General features: G+C 36.2%; 1 protein-coding gene and 2 long non-coding RNA genes across 3 annotated transcripts; 2 read left to right on the plus strand and 1 right to left on the minus strand.

The window, feature by feature from the left end:
• Window positions 1–2640: 2640 nt before the first annotated feature.
• LOC144439498 (uncharacterized) lies at window positions 2641–6994 on the minus strand. The gene is made up of 3 exons (XR_013481108.1): window positions 6825–6994; window positions 3841–3977; window positions 2641–2957 (listed from the first exon to the last, which is right to left on the minus strand). It is a non-coding gene; the product is annotated as an uncharacterized LOC144439498 (long non-coding RNA).
• Window positions 6995–7559: 565 nt separating this feature from the next.
• On the plus strand, window positions 7560–11175 carry LOC144439119 (uncharacterized). The gene is made up of 3 exons (XR_013481098.1): window positions 7560–7713; window positions 9880–10037; window positions 10717–11175. It is a non-coding gene; the product is annotated as an uncharacterized LOC144439119 (long non-coding RNA).
• Window positions 11176–16208: 5033 nt separating this feature from the next.
• LOC144438959 (vacuolar protein-sorting-associated protein 36-like) lies at window positions 16209–25791 on the plus strand. Its single transcript, XM_078128190.1, has 14 exons — window positions 16209–16304; window positions 16604–16672; window positions 17367–17437; window positions 18370–18484; window positions 19161–19253; window positions 20056–20139; window positions 20399–20431; window positions 21523–21600; window positions 22296–22430; window positions 22852–22917; window positions 23351–23415; window positions 24099–24183; window positions 25011–25087; window positions 25569–25791. Exons 1-14 carry the CDS (start codon window positions 16209–16211, stop codon window positions 25666–25668), a joined length of 1167 nt encoding a protein of 388 aa, XP_077984316.1. The 3' UTR covers window positions 25669–25791.
• Window positions 25792–26892: the final 1101 nt, after the last annotated feature.

Consider the following 26892-nt stretch of genomic DNA (forward strand, 5'->3'; position numbering starts at 1 on the left):
TACTAGTGACACTTGATTGAAAACGACGGAAAATATTTTTCTTTCGTCACGGAAAGCGTACATTGAACTCGCATAATAAACTGTTTTTCAGAAAACCCAGCAAATGATATAAACAGGCATCAATTAGAAGTCACACTTCATGTATACCCTACCCTGTACACGTTCGTACACATATTACGTATATTAGGCATTCTGACAGTAATCGTTGAACCATGTGAACATCCACTCAGTCTTATCAGAGTTTGACCTCAGATTTCACTCGGCGCCTCGAATACACAGTAGCTCGAGACAGTAGATCTCAATTACTTGAGGCAATAGTCTGGAGATAAGCCAGGTTAAGGTCTCCCACCCTATCATATTATTGTCTGTAAACTTCCCTTGTAAACCCATGCTGACAAACTGTTCTGTGTTATCACAATGCTATGACGAAACACCAATACAATCGTCATGACGTCCTCGCTTTTTTGTTCAAAATATCAATGGCGACATACGCACTATGGAACAACAATATTATTGAATTTTTCGATTTGTTTTTGTAGAGGAGAAACCTTCGTTTCCAGAACCCAGTTCATGCATTCTTTATTGTTGTTCACAAAGTAAAGAATATATGACGAATTTACTGGGTGTGATCCTGTTTTTTAAATCCCCCCCCCTTGTTATATGTAGGCTAAGTATGAGGGTAATTTTCAATGTTTATGTTTTTGTATAGGGTGGACAGACAAAAATTTGATAAAAATAGTTATTTATATATATAAAAGTAAATATTAAAAGACAAACAAACAAAATCGATATTTCCAAAGTCACATTATAAGATTCGATTCTGATTCAGTTGATATTTTTCATCAATTCCATGTAATATCGTCTCTTATACATTAGTAATTCATGGGGGAGGGGATAGTAAGTTCATCATATCTATCAATTAACATATAATGAACCATTACACTAACATCTTTTGATTACATGTAATTCTAGAATTGTTACATTACTTTGGACAGTAGATTATTAAGGGTCGAAATAAGTATCAACAACAGCTATAAGCAGGATTTAATTTCCAATAACTGGAAAGTAATTTTCCCTTTAAAGTAAACGTAAACTTGTGTACTATTATACATTATGGCGACTTGATATCGCCATGGTCGAACACACATACTGTCATCTCATAACGGTAAACCGTAGCATACAACGAGGGATGAAACCACTGAAATGGCACACTTCACTGTCACAATGCTATAGTTAAGTGGTCAAATATTTTACCACCAGCTTAACAAAATAAGTCCTTGAATTAACAGATCAGATCAGTGCCAGAAGTGTTCATGGTTTTCTACAATTATGGTATCACAGTCATTTTGGTCTACGTGCGGTCCTTGGTTTCTGGATTCCCCTTGGACACTGGACAAAAACAACGCTTCCGATACGGCATGCAACTGAGATCAACAAAAGCTGTGTGGCTGGACCTGGCTAGGCGTGACGGGAGGGTGTTGTACAGGAAACAATAAGGCCACAGTTCTCGATAGCAAGTACATTTACCGTACCAGTGTGACTTTTGTAGTTTTTTGGTCGAGTCGTCATTTTTTTATTTGGCAATGCTTAAAATGCAGCGTTTTTACTCCTAATCTCAATTAAAAAATATCTTTGAGTGAGGCCGTCAAACTTCAAGCCCCCTTACTTGGTTTAAATGATTGTTTTGCTGTTATTTTTGTTTCGTTTTACCAAATACTGTATACATTTGTGTCTACGTAAATATTCCCCATCCTATATAGATACAGCTTCTTAGTTTTTCTATAGTGGTCTGAAGTTTTACAAAGTCCAAAACGCGTTATATTAATTAGCCTCGAATGCAGTTTACAAAATTTATGTAGAAGTGAGCTTTATAAAGCGTAACATCTTTATAGATCTTTATACTATCTGATGGTTCTGAGGCAGAAAAATGTAATTATCTAATTGTACTGTGTACACAGCGTTTTGGCTATGATGTCTGTCAAATTTTCTTTCTCTCTAATTCTTCGAGAAGTATAACAAGAACACAACACACAAACATACACTTTTTGTCATAAAACCTTAGCATTTGGGTGTTTGAGACACACACAACTCTTGTTTGAAACACACACAATCCTTGCTCGTAACACACACAATCCTGGTCATAAGACCTATTTTTCATACAGTATACTGTACACACTACGCGCTGGGCGATTCAATGCCCTCAATATCATCAGTTCGTGAAACCCCACCATTTCGAGAAAAAGTACCAGTCAGAACGTTGGGTAAAATTATAGTTGTATCTTGGTATGGAAGAAATGGCTAAAAAAAACTTGATTTGAAATATTACTATGACAACGGTAGCGAGTTTATACATACTTTGATTCCTGTCAATCAGCCTGACACTTCAGACATAACATAGCGCCCTCTCTTTCTCAACAACCAATTTAAGTAAAATTACAATCTCTCTTTACGTAGAAGACATTTTCTGACTATTGGTGTTGGCTCTTTTTCATTTTTTTGTTTGGTGCAATGGTAGTCCATACATGTATTTATATCTTACTACGTGCTCCATCCATTAGAAAGTACGTGCTCCAATCATATAGAAGACATTTACAACGACTCGGTACACATATTTCAACATATTTTTTATTTACATGTAGCATTTAAAATAATAGCAATCCACATATTTGATTGTACTGACAGTAGATTCTGAATCTAATCTCACTGTAGGATAGTTGCAGTTAGTCTCTAAGCTTTTGTCTTATTCTGTTCTGTAGTTTTTTTCTTAAGCATTGATAATATATAAGCAGCGAATAAATGGAAATGACAAAACTCAAATTTCATAAATCTAATGCCGTTGGCACTGTGTTGCACAGGCGCCATCGAGGCAGCAGGGTACTAAAATACTTGAACGCCAAGCTCTACTTTTCATCTCTGTGAAGGCCATCTCCAAGCATTGTCTTGCCGTTTCTAGAAATCTGTAATATGAAATAATACGTATTTATATTAGTGGATCGTAACAAACTGAACTGTCATTAGATATAACATTAACTACACATTGGATGCTAAACACAAATGGGGTAGGGCAATGAAGTGAAGAAATGTAATTCGGTCAGGGAGTGAAGAAGTCGATTAACGTACATGTATAAATAAGCAAATTAACACTTTTGTAGGCCTAACTTGTGACAATAAGTTCAATGTCAAGGATATCAATAGTCTTGCTGCTAGACGTTCGAGCTTTCTTCCCATACGATAAGCGAACAAAGTTCGTATTGAGGCCTAGGTGGAACGTGTGTTCCACCCTCGATAGCGACCTTCGGTCGCTTGTCGTATGGTATGGGAAGAACACCCGAGGTCTGCTAGACTAGGGTCCATGTGGAAAGGCCAGTCTAGTACACATGTACAACAAGGTCATGTTCACATGTACACCAGGTACGTGTTCACATAAAACCGGTCAAAATATGTTGGTTTAAAAAAACGAAAAAAAAACCACCACGAATATTTGCATTCTTAGTTTACATCATCCCATTGCAGATTATTTTAGTATTCAAAATTTCCCCAAACGAGAGCTAGAGTTTGTAACCCATAAAGGAGACTGGTGACATATAAGATTATATATATACCATAGGCTGAAAAATCGGATGATGTTTGGATTCTATGTATGCAATATAGTATAAGTTTGGGTTGAGCTAGTCTGTAATGAGTATATGACGTTTAGTGTTATGCCAGGGTAAAGCCAGAAAAAAAGAATACTGATTAGCTAGGGCTAAATAAACGACACGACGTATCTTACATTCTAGGGCTAAGACCGCTTCTTAAGTTTCATTTGTTGAAAGATTGCTTTCTCCATATGTTACTCACATATTCCCGTGATAGTAGACAACTTCCGCCAAGAAAAACAATGGTGAACAAGATCGACCCTCGACCTATGAGATTGGGCACTCGTGAAGAATTCGACATGCACCTCATCACTAGAGGTTGCTGTCTCGGACCAACACCTGGGTGGAAAAAATATCAAAAGTTAGTGGTGGTGGTGGTGGTGGTGGTGGTGGTGGTGGTGGTGGTGGTGGTGGTGGTGGTGGTGGTGGTGGTGGTGGTGGTGGTGGTGGTGGTGGTGGTGGTGGTGGTGATGATGATGGTGGTGGTGGTGGTGGTGGTGGTGGTGGTGGTGGTGGTGGTGGTGGTGGTGGTGGTGGTGGTGGTGGTGGTGGTGGTGGTGGTGGTGGTGGTGGTGGTGATGATGGAATCCGGAGAGTGAATTCCAACGCCAAGAGTTGTAAGTGAATTTGCCAGTTGTCTGATGAAAACAAATATCACGTGATCAATCTGTGGATAAAACAAATTTGCTAATAAATTGGCTGTCACGTATTGTGTTGGGAGGACCGACTCAAGAAAGACCAGGTGTAAACTGAATGTCTTCAAGCCTTTGTATTAGTTCCTTGAGGAGACGGAGGTCAGTCGAGAGAGGTCATAACTTTACCAGCAACAACGTGCACTTATAATAATAAATGTACAATGTCTTTAAATGTCCTTTGTAGAAATTATCAGTGGTGATATTTTCCACCGGATATTTATTCGTTTGCTGCTGCAGATACAAGATAAAGCAATACATCTCCACTGTGACAAGCAGACGACCTCACTCATCATAAATCACATTGGATTGTAATTCATTTTCATGTTTTACGAAACTTTTATGTACTAGTAATCTCGTGGTGTACGTGAAGTCATCCAGATACGTCATCGATCACCATAGGTCCAGGCCACACACGTAACATTATACAGATCTATTGCATTGCTTTTAGTCTGCCCCCGGGTTATACTATATAGTCTGTAACGACACAATGGTCATTTGATAAATCGCCTTTCCTCAGGAACTACAAAGCTCTTAATACTGTGACATTTGTCCCTCAAGGTGCTTGTTTTCGAGTTTTACAACCGCCTATACCTTTCATTAAACTTTGCCTTTTTTCCTAACTCAATATATATAGTCGTAATTGTTGTAACTCATGGGGCGATTACTTGGTGTACTCCTACAGGTGTGTGTGTGTGGGGGGGTGACAGTTTAATGTACAGAATTGGCCTTGGCCCTGGATGCCTAGATCTAAATTGTTCACTCTCACCTCAGACCACTAAAAGCATATTAGTGTCCTCAGTTCTAACGAGCTAAGATCACGCCCTTTCAAACTGGTTTTTGAGGGTGGGGAAATCTGCCCATTACCGCTACACAGATAGAGATTTACTGATTGAAATATTTTGTTAGGTCATAGACAGTAGGACACTGTCTATGGTTAGGTATAGGTCGTAAACTGATGACAGTGTGAATCATACAACACCAATGACAATTACCAGCAGAAGACCTTGAATTTAGATATTCTCCCTATATCAAAAGTTTTTGTAGAATCTATTTACTCTTGCTTTTCAATTTTGCAAAGTCTCTGAAAAGAAAATCATTCACCATTCTCTTTCGTAATGAAAACCCTTAGATTTATCTGCGTCATCACTAAGCTAAAACTATATTCACTGAAAATGATGATACCGTGACTCAGTCAGGAAACAGCGCCCTCTATAATTCATTGCCCGCTTTCAAATGTGAATTGCTTTACTTGGTGTACTCGCATTTCAATCACAGAGAAAAGGTGCACTTTTTGAAGTTGTGTATTTTGATCACTTTTCATCCAATTTATCTGAGGTATTCAAATTTCCAAAACATGACAATTTTTCATCGTGATAAAAAAAATTACCTTAAAACAACATTTACAGTTAATTCATAACTCATCGTCAAAATATAGTCTTTAGATGTAGTAAACCGTAGAGATAGTCGACGACAGCTCTGTCAATTACCCCCCCCCCCCTACGGCCCCCACATGCTACCAGCATGGTCTAACCCATCACAGGGTGATGATATCAATTCCATGATACCACCTGAATGTCATCAGTATTTGGCCAAATCTAAACTACCGTACAGATTCTGAAGGAAATGAATCAATATATATAAATGAACAGAATCTCTCAGTACTTATTATCATATAACTAAATCGTTTTTGCATATATGTAGATACTTTTATATTAATCGCTTTCAGGTCGATGGTGTACGTGCAGATCCTTTGAGCTGAGTTTATAGCTTTGCCTACAATCGGAGCGTCCATCCCATACCTACATACATAGCGTACTTTGTTATAATACGACACAAAAGCCCTTTGATGACGTACTCTACTCGAGTACCTCAGTCTAAGGAAAACAGTCAGTTCAAGTTGCTAACATGGTTCCGAACTTGTTTACCACTTACACAGGTATCGAATGATAGACGTGAATGTACATTTCAAAGCACTTAAGTGTGGTCGAAGAGGTCACATTATTGTCTAGCCCAGGCGACTTTTACACAATAAGTGAATTGATAGAATCCTCAATGTAATGGAAATGTATTTGGTAAACTAGGAGCAGCTTTCTCAGATAAAAGTACACCATGACAATTTTTACACAAATGAATTCCAAATGGTGTGATAATAATTTAACCGGACACACCATCATAATTCTACTTGAGTTCAAGTAAATATAAAAAAACTATTACTATTCCTTTTGGTCAAAGCCTGTCAATGTATTATTCATAAATTCCTAGTCGTCTCAAATCCAAAACACGAATTCAATAACATCCAATTTGAAATGAAGGTGACAATCTGTTGACCTCGTCTTTGGTTTTAGCTAACTAATCATCATTTGTTTAATGTCAACGTGTTATTAAGCCGTCAAATAACAATTTTATGGGGTTTTTTTTTTTTTGGTTTTTTAAATACTTTAAGTTGAAGAAGAGAAATTGAAAAAGTTTGCTTCAAAAATTTAGTACTTACCATTTCTGATTTGCAAACTTCTTACAACAGAAAACATGTTGAATTTCTCGGTTTATATAATGGTGAAAAATCTCCACTGTGCAATGCACCGGCAAGGTTTCTTTAACTACGACACAAGTCTGTTGGACAATTGGGCGGTTACGGGCGCTTGATGCCTTGAAGCAGCAACAATACCTCGACAGTTGTGTCACGTGATCACGACGCCAGAGTTGTATGCAATTTCAGATTTATCAGCAACCATGAAGTACAGTAACAGCTGTAGCCGTTTGACCAGGTTTACACCATATTTCTTACTAGACGATAGTTGAACACCGTCTGGATTTTCCTTTAAAATACTTCGTCTGCTATCATCGGCACGTATGAAGCAAGCCGTTGAATAAAATTCACATGTACCTCTCAGACAAGTTTGTAACTAGTCATGTATAAAAAGGAATATTTCATTTTTCTCATGCCTTTATTTAGCTTTCATCCCACCCTCTCTATTTTTCGACAAGTAAGGCTTAATTATACATGTACTGTACATGTACCGAATCTGTTCTCGAAACACCTGTTTTGTGTTCTTGAAGATTTCTTCGCACTTCTGTCCAGTCGTATATTAAAGTGATTAGATTTATATTGTATTTGTGAATATTCACATCAATATGTTCCCTCAATCAAATGACGCGGTGTATACAAATACAATGACGTCACGATCACGTGATACTACGATTGATGCATCGTTCTTTGCTCTCACTGAATGCGCATTGGAAGAATAGTTATACGACAGTCACTCTACGGCAGCAACATAAGGTGCATTTGTATCGGTAAATATTTTGTAGTGAACCGTTCTTATACAACGCTAAAACCACAATGTTGTCTGTTTTCACCAGAGGTTTGCCCATTAGAAACGGTAAGTACTAAACTTGATAGTTTTTGAATGAAATTATTACACATCGACGCACTGTTGATTGATTGTGGACGCTATGGGAATATGCATTGTGCAAAACGAAAAAAAAAAGCATACACAATTGCAGCTCTCTGAACTGAATTAGCAAATCAAAACTTTACAAGAAGAATCAATGTTTTAAAAAATCAAAAATGGTAAATCTGAATAATACGTTGGTTTTTTTTGCTATATTGAGAGAAATCGATCGACGCCCATGGTTGGTTTTTGAGGTGCAACTGAACGTGATAACACTGCAGGGAGAGTACTAATCAAGTCCCGTTTTATCAGTGCCCGTATTGATTGAAAGAGAAAATGAACAACAAGGGAAAAATATTCTCACCACAGTGTTCAAAGAAAATAAAATCCGGCAACAACTGACAAATAAAAACATAAATATTGTATAATCGAATCCGCTTTTCAATGAGGACAAACACCTGGGGTGTGCTTGTTTTCCTCCCTTAGATCCACAGACAATGACTATATTATGAAGTTGGCTAATGTACATAAAGGCCACTGGCGGTGAATTCTGGCATCAACAAAACAGATCCTATAATAATCTAAAGGGAATGTTTGTGTCCGAGCCTTTTGTGAACGCTATCTGAAAAGTCTCACGCACACAAACAGCCGAAGATAAAATAATTACGTGTAAAACATGAAACTCAATCAAGGGTCCGTGTTATTCGTGATGTTTTGCATGGCAATGTTTTTTTTCACGTGTATGTATGCCATGGTAGCTGATATCTGCAACGTAATGACTGAAATCGATACTCGATTGAAAATACACCACAGTCAGTGGGTTATTAATCCACCGAGCATAATTAGATCCTAGATTTACTTTGGCGATCATCCAATGTTTGCTTACTTCAAGGTCTCCTCCCTCCTCCCTCTCCTCCTCTCTCCACCCCCCTCTCTCTCTCTCTCTCTCTCTCTCTCTCTCTCTCTCTCTCTCTCTCTCTCTCTCTCTCTCTCTCTCTCTCTCTCTCTCTCTCTCTCTCTCTCTCCCTCCCACCCCCTCTCTCTCACACATCCAATAGTCACAATTTAAAATTCAAATATGGAATATCAAATTTAGCAAGGTCATCGATAGCGCCGCAAGTTAGGTCGAGTTGTGGTTAGTATATTTAGATATACTTTGTTATACCATAATTGTTTTTGCACTGCTAGCGTCGATAATATCGCACATAGTTTGATTACTATACGTTGGGCTGTGGTCATAGGATGCGCTCTTGCAATGCCAAAAATATTGAGTTTAGTTACAATGCTATAACGGTATGCATTACCGTTTAAAGTTTTCCAAAGTTATTGTTGCTGTCTTTCCGTTCCAACGAAGCGTACTACATTGAGTGATGGTTCAAGGAAAGTGTCTAGGTCTTTTGGTATGAATTGGGTATGAATGGTAGACGACGTGACCTTGTTTTATTGTCTGGTCATCGCTCCATTTACAGAACAGCGTTTATGTTCTCTACGGGTATTGTGATAGGGATTACCATCGGGGCTTATATGACTCGACTGACTGTCTCGGTATATCCTGTACAACCATTAGTATGTGACCTCTTCGTCTGGCGTTTGCAACGTTTCGTTGATTTTTACAATAACTAGACTTGGTGTGTGTTCGATTTTTATTTGAGGCGATGTAACTAACACCACAGCTGTTCAATCGTATATGCATAAGTTATACTTATAACTTCTAACGAGAAGAACGCTTATCTTACACAAAGTCCTCCGTCCATTCCAGTCCTACGTTCCCGCCAAAAGTTGCGCCTTTTCACCACTAGTACTTTTTTTAATTGTGGATTTTTTGTATTCACTTGAATGGTAAATATAATACAATACCAACAAATTCATCAATGCATGCCACAAGATAAGATAAAATAAAATATGGTGAAATGCAAACATGTTTTAAAAAAAGAAAGAAAAAAAGAGTAAAGTAGGCCTAACTCATTTTGTTTACAGTATAGTATAGGGGTTCTATTCGTTTCGTTTGACCAAGGAAAGCCAACTATAGCTAGCTACAGGTGGACAGATAAATCAACCAGTAATTAGACAGCGTCACAGAAAAACAGTCAGAGATAAGGACAAATAACAAACGAAGTGTCAATTAAATTATTCACCAAAAGTATTTTTTTCCAGGCATTGGTATAATATCACGTATTTTAAGACAGCGACCTCAAGTGATGAGAAATGTGTCAGGTACAGCAAGAGTTGGCGATCCTACAAGTGGTGGAATCGTCTACCCAAATGCCACCTTGTTGTTTGGTGTTGGCAGTGCGGTATTAGGTTGGGGATACGTAAGTATAACTATATGAGAATTATTTGGTGAAAGGATATTTCTCAAATGTGTAATAGAACTGTAACAGGACAAGTTGATCCAAACTATATTCGAAGATCTCTTGAAGTTGTGGACTCGAGTTGAGTTGATACTAACAGAGACTGTAAGATATGTCGTGTCACTCTGCCCTCACCGCGGAGGGGTTTACCAACGTGTCATGAGGAAGCCCCATCAGAGCATACCTCACAGACTAATACTAACACTGACTATATGATTCTTGTGTGTATATGTGACGTCATGCATTTGTACAATTCTTGCCAACATAAATGTACTCGGTCTTCATTACTGTTCTGTGTGAATGGAGAAAGCACCCCAGTGTGAGGAGGGGAGGGGTCTTATTCTGTTCGGGGAAATTGATGCTTATTGAAGCTATTATAGTGCTGTGATAGTAAATATTAATTTAGTCAGTTTCAGAGATGCATAGTGTCTAAACAAAGCTAATATAAGCATGCTTTCAAACTTTTGGTCATCCGGGTACTTATTAACATCTGGTTCTAGCTTTAACTTAACTATACCTCTTGTTTACAAGACTGTACGACCATTTTTTTGTCAGTTTTCTTTTATACTGCGTAACTTGAACCACCCCGTACTGCTATTTTACTAGTAACCGTACTTTTATATATCGTTTCTTATTTCAGATTATAGGGTCGGGACAGATGCAACTTGGACTGGAACCTCCTAAGAAAAAGAACTAGCCGCATTGATAAGAAAAACTATACCAAGCCAGGCTACGCGCGACTCAACTATATGTGACACACCATATCACCTTTAATTCATTCAAAGAAATTCAATTTGAAATAAAATGATATTCTTCAATTTAGAAAGTCATAAATACAAACTTTCTCTCTGATATATGGACAAGAGAACAAGTCAACATATTTTGCAAGCTTTAAGAAACGTCGGGAGTTCTTAAAATGATCAATTTGTGACGGAAACTGGTAACTAGATATCCAACTGGAATTAAAATTCGGGGTTGAAAAAGAGCTATACCAAAAGTTGTTCCTGGACGAAAGAATGATCATAATTATCTAGTTCTTACGTCTCAACTAATGAGATAGCTAGCACTACGTGCAAAAACATGGAATTTAATCATTCAATCGGTCTTTAAAGTACTATTTTAAAGTCAATAAAATTTGTTTTTATCTAATATACTGCCAATTGTTTTTGTATTTCAAGAATAATTATGTGGCGATATGATGACACCGACCTACACTGACAACGACATAACTGTGTATGTATTAATTGATGGACAAATCGTTGAAGATTTAGTGTGCCATATAAGGTAATGGCGCGATAGCATCGAAGGTCTATATCAGATATTGTTATGGATGATGATGTTCGTGATACTTCACTTGTATTGTCACCTCGATCAGCCGAGGTCAAGTGACATTATTTCGTGAAGCACTACGTAAATAAATACTTCATAAATACAAAGTGATAACCACATATATCGATATTCATTATATCCCAAAACACTACTATCATTACCTCAAGAAGCTCTTTGTGCACCCAACATGCAAGCCTTCAAAACTAGCACTGAATTCTATCAACACTAGGGCTCCTTATAGTATTACTTTGTTTGTATTGCCCCACATATGACCCTTGACTACGTATGCGACAACGAGTATTGGTGCTAGTACGTGTATGATAAAGATACAGATACAGATAATGAGAAGTTAGTAACACTTTGACAACAAAGATGATAACCTCGTGTGGCTGAAAAAGAACTGACTGATTCAATTCAAACTTCTTGAAACGCCCGCTAAGTCGAAGATTCCAACCACTTATGTCTTCTGTATAAGATTGACAGAGAAAGTAAAGCATGAGTCTGTGCGACCGTTCTGCTTGAGGTACAATACCATCGTTGAGGGCGTCTGTCTAATTCTCGATTCGAACTTTACCAAGAATTTCTGTTCGAAGTATTTTCTCATGTGTTAGCTGATTTAAGAATTGTACGGTTTCGTCAATTTCTTTCTCGTTGATTTCCTTTATATTCTTATAAGCACCTTTAACTATTTGAATATGATTTTATGGCGTTTTATAATTAGACCTCCAAACAAGTGTCTGAGAAATAAGTTACAACTAAGTATATAGATTGTCTGTTACAACTCATGATAAGCAAAAAAATCCAACACAACGGAAGACAAGTACTCATACTTTATCCCCATGTATTAAAAGAATATGTTGATATATTTCATTCACTTGAATTATCTCCGACTTAGACATTTATCTTGACACCACCTTGCTGGTCAAGATAGAACTATGATGATCGGTTCTAATTCGAGGCCAGTCCACTGAAGATAAAGGAATCACGCCCCCACTGATTGGATGATTTTACGATCACTGCAACGTATACTAAAGAATACTTTATTTCCATAGGATTTAATTTTCATTGAAAAGAGAACTTTTGTTGTTTTTTATTTTCATTGGCTGTGGAGAAATTGTGCTGAAATTGGTTTGCTGGGACATTTTTGCCATATCGTAGATCCACAAGGCGCTAAGCCTCGTTGTGGCACTATTCAAATCGTACTAGTATTTTTGGTTGCGACAGGGCACCGTCTGAGAAAAATATACTCTGACCAGTAAGAATGATTTATGCTGGTTCAATAAGTACATCCAGTTTTTAAACATTGACAAGTTGTAGAGAAACCAGCATTGTGACAATTACAAAAAAACAACAATTAAGCATGGAGAGTTACTTTAAAACATTATTTATTTCGACTTCAAAAATCGCATCAGCAAACACATTTTTAACAAAAGCAAAGTGTGGAAAGATAATACACGCAGCAAACAAATCCAAACAGATTAAAAATCCATTACGATTAGCAGTTCAGGTCAAATATCCGATTTGAGTAAAAAATCCATTCAATGCGATAAAAGTCAGTTCATTATAACAACTTTTTCAGCTACCCCAGTGTGTTGAATTAATCAGGCCTATCGCGCGCCACTGATATTGTATTGAAAGTCTAAGAACTACTGCCAGTAGTGGTCGCTAGCAACTGAGTTCTAAACATCAATTGAATCCTGGAGAACAATAATGGGCTCGTGCTAATAAATAACAATATTACCCGTATATCAAACAAGATACAAACAGTAAAAGACAGCTTAAATATTGTCAGGGTCATATGCCAAGTTAAAACCTTCTCGATACAATTGTACTTGTGCATTAAATGGGAAAATATTCGTATACTTATGTGAATGTGCGTAATTTTAAAGTGAAACGTTCAGTCCAGTATTGATTTGGAAAAATAGTTTATTTTTGTTCGTTATAATTCTGTCCCATTCCGATCTGTGATGACAAACACTGTCAGTCCTATTATTGTGGTGGGGTCCTTGGAGGTTCAAACCGCATCCTTTCTTTCATGTCTCCAGTGACAATCATCTGAAGAATAAAGAAATACTGTTAGAATACACCGTCAAGGGTCTGTCTGGCTATCTGTTGTGTGATACCTTACGTCATAAGGCCTTATGGGGAGATAATAACCCTTTTTCAGAGAGGATTAAGACGATCACCGGTGCCCCTTCCCCATCCAGTGGGGTGTTCTGACACAAATCAGAATAGACCAAAGTAATATATATATATATATATATATATATATATATATATATATATATATATATATATATATATATAAATTTATATTCAAAATAATGTCGACAATGCCTTGTTGATCTACAGAAAACCATCCGATAAATGTGCCAATCGTTTTTGTATTCTACTCGAGTTTAAAGGTATTCAGTTTCTAACAAATATCAATGGATTATATAAAAAAATAGATACTTACACTGCCCCAAAGGACGACAGCGGCAACAACGTTACCAATTAAGATAGCATTGGCATGTGTGTGGTATTCAACTGGTGGTTCACCAACTTCTGGACGCATTCTGCCAACCCATGTTGATTCACCACGACTGCGCAGGTGTCGACCTATAAAACAAAATTGATCGATAATATGACCTTGGATGAAACTAGTAAATCTGGTTTTAAATGTGTGTGTGTGGGGGGGGGGGGGGGTGCGGGCGGGCGGGCGTGGGGTCATTATGATCAAATGCAATGAGAGTGTAAATTATTAGACTACAGTGTAAAGTTGACTAGAGGGTATTCGGTAATCTGAAGTATATGTTATCATCGATGATTAACTCCAATGGCCATGATTCCATGTCAGCTATTGCTATTGCAATAATAAGATTCTCTCCAACTGGGTATTTGGCGACACAGCGTCATGTCTGAACCAAAACACGGTAATTACAAATTCATGACACGACAATGAAAGTGACACTCATTATGGTTAGCCTAGAAACTTGGTTATCTCACGCGACATACTCAGTGCTCGACAGCATATGTACTGTTGAACGATATTTTCAAACCAGATAGCCGCTAAGTCTAGGGCTATGAAAGTGTTGACATTGGGGGAGTACACGAATGATAGAACAGAGGATTTCTTAGGCAATATATTTTATAGATTTATGGTTTTACAGTGCGTGATCATGATGCGTTGACGAGTAGGGGATGCTACAAACGCTTGAAAAAATCACACCTTTCGAGACCAGTTGAGTGAACAAAAGTTCGGGACAAAGCCATTCATCAACGGTGACTATCATTAGCATTTACGGCAATAATCTTGATCTTGATCGGCCGTCATGTATTGCTGTTTTAGTAACATTCGAAGAACTCAACACTTTGTTAATTATATTTTGTATCTATAATGTAGTCCTGTTTGTAATGTAAGATTTTATATAAACGGTTTGCGTCATAATGTGACTCGTTTACTTGCAACAGTGATTAGAACCCTGAAGCGCATTTTGTTGGTTGACAACACATTAACACTAATAGACATATTACTTCACAAAATGTGTTTGAACTTGCAGTAATGAACACAACCTATTGATTCGCGATTTCGATACATTTTAGTTCCCTTAACTACGACTGAAAACAGGCGGTACATATTATCATAACAAATAGTCTGGGATCGAGAAAAAACTTTGAAAACAGAATGTATGCACACAAATTGCACGGAGATTCACGGACGATGTTTAATATGGATTCCCGAAAACCTTTGGATCGTGACAATAAACAATAGGAGAAATGACGAGGGCAACTGATCGTTGCGTAACAACTTTCCGGCATCGGTAGCCATTTTAAGCCAAGCCAAAGGATTTTTTAATTGTACATTAATACAACATAAAACCAATCTAATCACAATTTTATCATTGGGGAGGGTAAATAAATTGAAGAAAATGATAAACTTGCTTAAAATTCAAGTAGAAATCTATTATATGTTGTAGATAGTTTATATTCCAGGGGCACTTAAAAAGGCCTAAAGGTGGGGTATACTGGATAGTGGCTTTTTCCATGAGTGGTGATGTAACATTCCAATTTTTTGCGTCAGTCGAAACATTTAAAAAGCGGAACTTACCTGTTTGTCTGAACACAGTTCTCATTAAATGTTGAAACATGTTTGAAAAATTAGTGGATAAAGAAAATCTTGACAGGAAAGAGTTGGTTTTGGAGGTGGCGATCCTTGGTGCGGTCAGCCGAAACAAAAAGTCGATTATGGTTTAGAGAATAAATACTCTTACGTCACAATGATGAAAGTGATGTGACGTATATAGTACTAGTTTTCGAAAAACCAGAATCGTGTAAGTGCCGAAAATTTCAAAGACTATGGTTATTTGTGCAATATAATATAATAATTATGGCCATAAAAATTGAAATATAATTTTACAATGATACACTAGTGGTTTATTGTGTAGATTTTAATATGCATGTTGTACTAGAAACAATATTTAGCTTTTTGTCCTGACCACTTAAGTTAATGAATATTTCACTACCGGTGTTTCCGTGTAAGAATTACATCTGCAAGTACAGCAATAATTGTTTGATATTTCAGACTAATTAATATGTGACACAGTCTATAAAGTAATTTGATTAATTAATAATGCATCTTTCTACACATTTGAATACACCAACAGTTTCGATATCTAAGTTTGCATAAAATGGATCACTTCTTTCAACTTAAGCACGCTATATCACGACGCCCTCAGTGGCAAAAAATCGAATCAAATGCGGAAGAGATATACACAGAATCTGTGCAGTGTGATACTAGTATTAATTTTACACGATTGAAAGATGGACCGGTTTGAATGGTCAGACGGTCATCTGTTTTCAGGCGAATCTGTTATTTCGCAACAGCAAGGAGTGAAGTTATATGATGGGGAAGATAAGGTATTGTAGCTTCGCAAAATTTGCAGCACTCCGTGAAAACGTGAGACGGTGGACATACGTAGAAAACATCCCACTCGCTCTTGAAGTTCAACTCGATGGGTGCTTCAACTTTCATCCACGAGCCTGGTTGAACTTTTCGTCAACTGGTCAAACCAATATTTTGCAAAGGTGGAATTTCATCTTCGTGTACTTTTCAATCTCTTGTTATTTATGAGTAGTGCATTCAAATGCCAATAAATAAAACAAAATCTACTAAATTATACTGCACATGTTAATTCTAGATGTATATGTCATTTCAGACTGCCTTTGAGAGAGGTAACCTAGTTCTTACTAACCACAGATTGATTTGGAAAGATGCAGTCAGGCCGGTAAGTTGTGTCATCAGTGCTTGTTGATGAACTCTTCCACAATACCAAACCCCTATCATTGTCTGTGTCCATGACAACTTGAACCAGTGCCTGTATACTGTTGAGTTTTGCACTGCAGTGCTGTATAAAAAAAACGTTATTGAGATGTAGAGAAAACATTATTGAGGTGTGCAGATGTACATCAAGGTGTACAGAAAGCATCACTGCATTTCTGCAAATGAAAATTTCATATACACAAAATCACATCAACACAGTCACTGATGTTTTTTTTTCTTACATATCACTGTTTTGGATACACAAAATATAATAATAACACAACCCCATGATGCATTTGTGCCAGAGTTGGTACTCTTGTTACTTGTACTTGAATTTGTAATTATATGATCACATTGTTGTAAGTACATAGTGACATACAGTTACTAGATGTATAGTCCTAGTTGTAGATTATATGCAGTATATGTAAAAACATTTTGTATCCTCTAAGCAGTAATATGGAACAAGGTCTGTGGTGAACTCAGTATATAGATAATCACATTCCTAATGTTTGGTGCAAATGTCAAAACAGAATCATACAAAAGTTGACATGGTCTATGACACAGTAAATTAGGCTGAGTAAATGGAAAATGTATCCATTGAATACAGGAATTTGTCCATCCCATGTGACTATAGATTTTGTCATGTTTTGCTTCTTCAGAATTACAACATCGGTATACATTTATCACAACTAGTGTTTGTAGAAGAACAACCATCAGGTTTTAGTAAAAGGTGAGTTCATTTCAGGACTTAGACAAATATTTAGTATACCATGCAGGAACAAAAAATATGGAATATATACTCTGGTTGTTCTATGTCACGACAACACCTGTCTATGTCACTGGTTCTGCTGTGTTCGAATATGAGTCAAAACATTCAAAATTGCCATTACTTTCCCAGATTTTCCTTTGATATTACTGGTGATGGTAGAATTATGTTATTCTCCAATTTTTTTCTCCATTCAGCTGGAAAATAGTCATGACCTAAGGGTCTAGCGGCTCGTAGTGACGAAGACCCCTTATGTCACTCATATTTTCCTTGGTTGAAAGAAACAAATTGAGGGGAATAACATCTAAGTATACAGTATATGACATTACCAATATACAGTTGTTGTTACAATATGCAGGGAATAACAAGAATTAGTGTTTTTGACAACTGATGTTTTGGAACTTTACCAACAGAAAAGGGAAATCTGGTAAAATTTTGATGAGGACAAATTATAGACAATTCAATCAGACACTGTGATGTGGCTGATTGTTGCAGTAGGATATATTCTGAACTCACAGCTACAGTTGATTGGTTAGAGTTATTGATGTAAAATATATATTGACAAGTTAGTGAAGGCAGCAGACAGTGCAGCAGGCTATCTCAACACCAATCTGATTAAAATCTGATGTGGTGAAAACAGCTAGATGTCTTTATTTACCTCTATTTCCATTGCTTTGTGTCATTTGTTCTGTTCTGGGTAATCTCCATGTGATCACCTGGAACAAAACAAAAGACACAAAACGATGGAAATAGAGGTAAATAAAGACATCTAGCCACTTTAACTACATCAGATTTTAATCAGATTTTTTCAACACTTACAGACACATGTATGATAATTTATTTTGAGAGAGGTTACAATTGTAATCGTGTAAAAATAAGGACTTTTCTTCTTCCAGTCCTAAGGTGATCATGTACCTCCATCCTACAGCACCTAACAAACCAGCTGGACCTGTTATGTACAGTCAGAATACATATATTAGGTTAGGATTCAAGGAAGGTGGACACAAAGAGGTGAGAGTCTATGTCAGAATTAGTGTCACTACCTGACAATGGATTGTCTTCAATTGTTCCATACAGGCTTACATTGTACACCAGTGAGTAGTGTATACTGTCTTCATTGGTAAGACAACATAACTAATGAGATAATGAATGTTCATGGACTCTGGGTTCATAGTCACAAATTGAAATTTCTACTCTCTGATCAAAAACTCTTTCGAAGCAAATCTCAAATTTGTGCTAACATCTTGTCAGCATCCTCAGAGTATAATTACAATGCACTGTTACCATGTGTCCCAGAAGAGTCATGGGAAAAGATTTGGAGTTTGCTTCCTAGAATTTATGACTCCATGAATAGAAACTTTCTTCGGTTTAGACATAGCTAATATTTCAAGACAACTACTATCAAGTACTCCTGTAGCCATAATCAAAATCATGAGATGACAGTATTGAAATTTGAAATTTAATAATTCATATTTGACATAAACTTAACTGAATAATACACTTTTCTATTTGCATAGGTTTCATAAGCTCAACAGTGTAAATATACTTCTAGAAATTAAACTGGTACCATATGTGAACGAAGTAAAGATTACATTTGACTCGAAGTAAAAAAAATGAAGAGAATACTTGTTGTATTATGGTCAGCACAGTACTTACATAGTTTATTCTTTATCGTCTTATGTTATAGTTTTATAAATGTGTCACTGACCAGCTGCAGAAAAAGCCATGGGAACACAAAAGTGTACTGACACCCAAGAGTACAAGTCAACAGCCTTCTCAGGTAACAATATGTATGTGTATATATAAATTAGATTATCTGCAAATGTCGTAGTTTTCACACCATATTTATCAAAATTGTAGCTACCTGAAAACTTACCAACACCAAATTGCATTGTAAGTTAGTCACTGTGGTAAGTTATGATGTTAGGGATCATTGGTGATAATGAGTACTGTTTTAAAAAGTCCTTCATTCTCACATTAAAAGGATAGCTCCTGATGGTCTCCTTCATTGAATGGTTGACGGCCCTCTGTCTACCCCAGTAATGTAGTGATAACTGTTGGATTTCATGGCCTTCAACATCAAAACAAATAATGACCCACCCACCACCAAAAAAATAAATAAAATATATTATACTTATATAAATAAATGAATACAAAAATAATGATATGGTCAACTGCCAACTCATGTGAAACTTACATTGTAAACGAACAGATTGTTATGGTAAAACTGAAAACAGGAAATTGAGAATACAGTGCCCTCGCTCATCACCTCATATTACCATTCCAAGCCTTGTCCTTGGTATTCTGTAAATCAGGGATGTTTTTGTATTGTTCAGACATCAAGGAAAGCAGCTGTGCTCCAAGTAACCTATACCATGTATACCCCCAAGGTACACACAGACAGGAAATAGACTGCCACCATGGCAAATTTGGAAAGACCTATTCAAATTGTAGTACTTATGTTGGGGAGACGCCGGATGGTGTTAGCAACTCTGGTAGAAGATAAAAGTACCCTTCCTCCCACTTCAGTGTACAAATCATATAGTTATCCTAGATACTAACTAATTTATAATTACTTTCAGCCAAGACAAGTACGTACTGGTATAGTAGGTATCGAAAGAAAAATTGAAGAAAAAAGAAAAGAAACAGATCAAAATATTACTATGGTAAGTTTTGGTGGAATGATGTAGACTATGAGGGTAAAATGAATATCTTTTATGATTTATATAGAATTAGAATTTTACTAAATTTTGTAATCTTTTCAACTTCTTGATAAGTTGCTCATGAAAATTTCTTGGAAGTGAATCTCAAATTTTTGCTAACATCCTGTTAGCATCATCAGGGATGTACTACAGTGAGCTATTGTTATGTGTCGAAGAATAAGTTGTTGATAAGTTATTTTCTGTTTCTTATCCCTGTATGCAGGCTTTTCAAGATTTGAACAAATTAATGGAACAAGTAAGTATCTACCAATGTGTCTTGAACAACAAAATTTGTAGAATTGTAACATAGCTGCTGGTTCCATTTAATGATACAGTCCTACAATTTATTTTATCTTTCACGTGTTTTAATTACTGATTGCAAGAAATCATTTGAATTGAATGAAATTGAATTGTTTATTTCACCAGATGTGAAAGGATAGGTATGTACATATCAAAGAAATATTTTATAATTTTCAAGGTTGATTTGTTTCAATTCTTCCACCACAGAAACTGCTTCATAATTTGTTGTATTTGATACTGCAATGTGGATAGATAAAGACATCACTTCAGACATGATAACTCATTACAAATGATAACAAATTTGGGTAATTGTATGTTATCACTGATTTTATAATAACTGTTTTAAATGTATTTTTACCAGACTTCAAATGACAACTATAGTTTGTACTAACTGCTGTATTGTACTTTTCTTCGTGAGTCTGTTCAAAATCATTCTAGTAATATCTTTCCTACACTTTTAGGAGTGTTAGGATTCAGCTTTTGGAAAGTTATACTCAAAATGTCAGTTATTTTTAACTTTATTTGACTGCACATTTTATCTTAATTAATTTTTTTAGCAAACAACTGCAGTGGTAACAATGTGTTACATTACTTTTATTTTGTTTTCATTTGGAGTGAGTCTGAAGTGTTGTTAGTCCGTAAGCACACCATGGCAGGGCACCCTCACACATCAGTCAACCCCTCCAGTTAGGGTGGAACAGCACAACATATCTTACAGTCTAAAGTGTTGTCTGTTGTCTACTCATATTGTAGTACAAAATATGTTTATAAAACAGCTCTGGTAATGGCTGGTGAAATTGACTCTAATGTGCACAAAATAGTCATTTTCAATGTATCTCTTGATAAAAAATCATGATTGTAAAAATTGTTTATCACAGACTTTGAAAAAGTGAAGAACAGGGTTACATACTTTAGTAGTAGATAGTATATATACATGAAAGAAGGTGACAAGTTGTGGAACAAGAAACATTTATTTAACAACAACAATTATGCAGAGAAAAGTTTCCAAATTAATCAAGACAAACAATATGTATTCTTATATTTCAGGCCAAAAGTATGGTTGACTTGTCTAAAAACATAGCCACAAAAATAAAGGATAAGAAGGGAGATATTACTGAAGATGAGGTAAGATTATTATATCCTTGTAATGGTCAAAATATATCCTAGGAAAATGCTGTAACATTTAAAAGGAGAGGTGCAGTAGATATTTTATATGTCAGTCAAATCTTATTGATATTAATGATTGAAGAGTGAATCTCTTAATGGATATAGTAAAAGTTTTGTTTGACTACACATATATGTGTTTTCAGCTAATATCACTGCGGTGAAATCTACATGAATTAATTCACCAGTCAATTTATCAGGGTTCCCAGTGATAAAATGTACGAGATTGTAGACTCTGTAACAGCCAAGCTACTTTTGCTAATTTTCTGTTAATACATCAGTTTGACTATTTGTATATGTTATATTTGTAAGGCCAATCTCCTTGTGCAGTACGCCCTCAACAGTTTCTAAAGAAATTCCACAAATTGGGACAGTCCATTCATGTGAGTGGGCTTTTGCTGCATGTAAATGATGAAGATTTACCATACAAGGAGATTGGATTTACAAATATAGCAAATGGTCAAATTGATATAGAAAAGAGGAACAAGCTGTGTTTCTATGTTTTTTTGGGTGAGATTTATGCTGCATATTCAAAAGGTACTCATAGTTTTCTACATAATGAGGCATACTTAACTATCACTTTCAACTTGCTGAACTCAAACCTGATATTAAGATATTTATTAAGATTTGTTATTACAATTTGTTTATCTCTTCAGACAGTCAAATTTAAATCATATTTACTAAGTCTTGGTATAAGCAACCCAGTGACAAGAGACACCCATGGTACAGGTACCAAATACCATATTGAATTGGCAAAAGAGTTGGCCAATATTCTAGAAACCCCAATCAAGGTAAGTCTACAATTTGGTCTATAAGTGTCTGTAATAGAAATGACATGAACACTAATAAAATATATACTAACTACAACCCGAGTCGAGTCAGTGCAGTAAGGTTGTATCTGCTATGCAATTGTATAGGCAGATATGACTGTGTAACACAATGAACTATTCTGTGATTAGAGTCTCTTGAATACAAATTTAACCAGAGTTACTGTGTACATTTCAGATTGATTGATTGCCATGTATTGAGTTTATCTGTGGAGGTGCATTCAAGGACAGAATACACAAATCTCACAATCTCATGTCCTGACTTAACTTACATGTATCTCAGTGTGGGTCACTAGCTGGGTCTAGTTCTTTGAAATACCTTACAGTCATAACTGATTTGATTCCTTATAACTGATTTGATTTGCAACTTTGTTACATTTTTCAGGAAAATGGTGGCATGATGGCATTAACAGATGTGTATTGTAGAGTTAACAGAGCCAGGGGGATGGAGGTAAGGGATTTGGAAAGTTGAAAATATTGCAAATACATTGTTTTAGGTTATGTCATACCTTAACTTTGTACTACTGTTTAGGGTTTGGGTTGGCAACAAGCAAACAAGGCCAGTACTACTCAAAAGCTTTCCTAAATGCGTTTAGAATATCCAGTCCCAATCTGCTACCACGCCCTCTAGTGGCAGTGAGTGAACAAGGCTAGAGGTTTCAGTCAAATCTTTCATAAACCCTTTCAAATTTGCAGTTGTGTGAAATTGGTTGGAAATTATGTTCAGAACTTCTTACTGCCCATTACGTAATCCAAAAACTCAATAATAGTAACTAAAATATAAAAATAGTATCAAAGTAGAAACATCAGACTAAATAAACCTACAGCTGAAATGTTCTTAGATTATGATGTTCATAACGAATACTTTTCAATTTAATTTTCAGTTATTATCTCCAGATGATTTAGTAGAAGCCTGTAAATTATTTGAAAACCTTAAACTTCCTCTAAGGTAAGTCAGATATCATAATATCATTTTTTACCCATTTACTGATACTGATAAAAATCAGCGATAGGCCTTTCCAAAATTTGCCATGGTGGCGCTCTACTTCCTGTCTGTGTGTACCTTGGGGGTATACATGGTATAGGTTACTTGGTTAATCATAGAGCACTGCTGCTTTCCTCGATGTCTGAACAATACGAAAAACATCCCTGATTTAGACTTCTACAGAAGTGTTAACACAGTGTGATTATATCAGCTTCACCAACACATAACTATCAATTTGGTATGTCACTTACTACATGTCATAATAATAGTACTATTGTACATATGTGTCTGTCTTAGCTTGTCAAAACACAGGGCACACCGTCATACATGTACCTACATGTGATGGTCATTACTGTACATCACTTTTAAATGCCAGTGCAGTGCATATCACACATGTTTAACTTTGGCAAAAAATTTAAATATTGTACTTTAAAAATGTATAACTGTTTATTTGGAATGATACACTTCAAGTTTACAAATAAATTCAAACTTTGTACTGAACCAAAATGTGCAGCTAATCATAGTTAGGACTATTATCTATCTAAATTCTAAGCATTTTAGTACAGTTTAAATTTTGATTTATCTGTAGCCATTCACCTGCACAGATAAGTCTTCATCGTTACACTTGTAAATTGTTTTATATACAGGCTAAGAACATTTGCCAGTGGAGTTAAAGTAATAGAACTTATCTCACATGCTGAAGAACAAGCCATTAATGATACAGTCGAATTGGTAAGTGTGACTGTGTCAATATCATTAAAGATAGAGGTAGCATGAACCCCCCCCCCCCCATACTCTCTACAAGGTATTTCATTTCCTTCTGTACATACTTTGACTCAAAAATTTGTTGTTGTTTCCACTTTATGTAACCACAAGATCCAACCCACAGCTTGATGCTACATACTAGTAAGCAGAAACAACAACGAATCTTTTAGTCTAGTGAATACTGTGAATTAGGAAAGAGTTACAGAGATTCCAGGTTTTTTAGTGAGAGAATACACTATGTTTTTACTTCCTGTGGAAAGTTATTATGTTGTCCAGCAAAATGTTGATAGTAGTATGCCATTCCAACTGAGAGAGACAACACAAATGCATGTACTCTTTATCATAATGTATATACAAGTGATTGCTTCAAATAGTGCACATGCATACTAGTGGTCTTTGTAATGCAGTGTGATACCAACAACATTATTGCATACCTGTATGCAAATGAGTTCACATTTGTTCCTGGTACACAAAATTGCACCACAAAGTGTGATTTTTACGTAGATTTGCTGATAAACATATGTAATAATAACAGAACCCCATACAACATGAGTGTCAGTGTCAGTAGTTTAGAGTATTTGCACTTGTGCATGTGGTGTTTCTGCTATCATGAAAATACAGCTGCAAAGAACACTGTAAGCATTCATGCAAATACCTCGAGTATGTCACACATGCACACATGTCATTGAGTTTTGTTGTAGCATTGATTTGTACATGAAGATTTGTATTGCAGTTAATATCCAATACAAGTCACTTATTATAATAATTCTAACTTTTGTTTTTGTTGCTCTCAGCTTTCATCGATAGGTTCACTATCAGCTGATGAACTGTCACATAATGTAGGAATATCTGTGTCACTAGCTAAGGGCAGGTAAGTTAACACTTTTGAATGTTCCACAGTTTACCACAATCATTTTTAGCATTCAATTATTACCCCTGGCACAGACCTATCTCGGTACAATGGCTCTTTATACTCCTCAGGAGTATACAATCCATTGCAGCCTCTGTAAGCACAGAGGATTAAAGCATTCACATTGCAACTTCTATCCTAACAGGTCCCCAATTAAACAGATGGGCTGACTAGGGCACAATTGTGTTTCAAATCTTGTCCAACGACTTCAGCCATTCAAAAACAAATGACAGCAGCAAGACTTGAACCTGCCATGTGCAGATTGAAGCCTGCCACGCTAATTATTCAACAATCATGACTTAAATGCAATTAGTCTATAAACAATATAACTAGTGCAAAGCTAGTGTGATGGAAGATGTCATACAGTATCTAGTACAGGGACTCAGTGTGTATGAATATCATGACCTTTGACCTGGTATAACAAAATCTTTCTTATTTTCAGACTTTTATCTGCAGAAGAAAAAGGCAAAGCGTGTCGAGATGAGTCCGTAGAAGGCATTAGATTTTATCCAAACCTCTTTCTAACAGGACCTACACGATGATAAACATCTAGAGATTGTTCTACATTGTAATTGATAACTAAAACTGTGTTTGAGCCTGAGTGTCTACAGATAATGGAAATATAAGTTATTAACAAATATTCTGAAATATTCTGAAACAACATGAATGCATAATACTTGTTTGCCTTGGCCCTGTCAGATTATTTCAATGGTTATGTGTACCAGGTGTGACCAGGTGCATAAATAGGAAGGAAAAGGAAATTCAGAATCTGAAATAATGATAAAAATCTGTGCTTATATAAATAAGCTTCATATTTACAATTAGATTTTTATTTGTGACAAAAGAACATAAGAATGTTTTAAGTGTCCAAGTAGATTTCTATAGGTATTTGTAACTTAGGATATTATTGCCTGAAATGAACCCTTTAGAGTCTTGGTAGATCTTGTGTCTGGGTGTGTAATAAGGAAATAGATATGATAAACGGCCCATTATGAGTGCACACACACACACACACACACACGTACGCACGCACGCACGCACGTACGCACGCACGCATGCACGCACACACACACACACACACACACACACACACACACACACACACACACACACACACACACACATTGCATGACCTTCAAACCACAAAGTAGAAAACTTGTCATGTGCTACCTTACCATCACAAAACTACAATCAGAATGATACATGTCTAACCCTGACATGTAGTGTTATGGGAGCAATACTATCTAAACTGTATAGAGTAAATTGTGCCATATTTTTATGTTGTATAAATTAAGTTTCTCTTGACATCAGTTGTTTTATTTACATTAGTTTCTAAAGAAAGAAGTCCATATTGAAATAGTCCATTTTCTGCACTGTTGAGATACATTATAAGTCGTAACATCCTTCCCCTTGTCATGATCGTACTTTCAAAGCTGGTAATAACATATTGAAAATTCTCACCCAATAGCCTGGTAGATCACAGTGTCCTTTTAACCATGACAACCAGTCAGACTATCACTAGTCAAATGGATTAGTATGTAAATATACACATGTTACACTAAGTGTAGGCTAAACATGAAGTGGACATGTGATAATTTACATGTCATTTACATATGTAAATTCAACCCTATGCATGCTTGATAATGGCTTTTTGGGGGTGTGTCTACCTGAATTGTTTGAAAATATTCTCAAGACAAGGGGAGAATACGAGGGCTAGGAGGTACAACCAGCTAACAAAATGATGTATCTCAACAGTGCAGTAAACA

This window comes from Glandiceps talaboti, chromosome 8 (genome assembly GCF_964340395.1).
Source record: "Glandiceps talaboti chromosome 8, keGlaTala1.1, whole genome shotgun sequence".
NCBI classification, from domain to species: domain Eukaryota; kingdom Metazoa; phylum Hemichordata; class Enteropneusta; family Spengelidae; genus Glandiceps; species Glandiceps talaboti.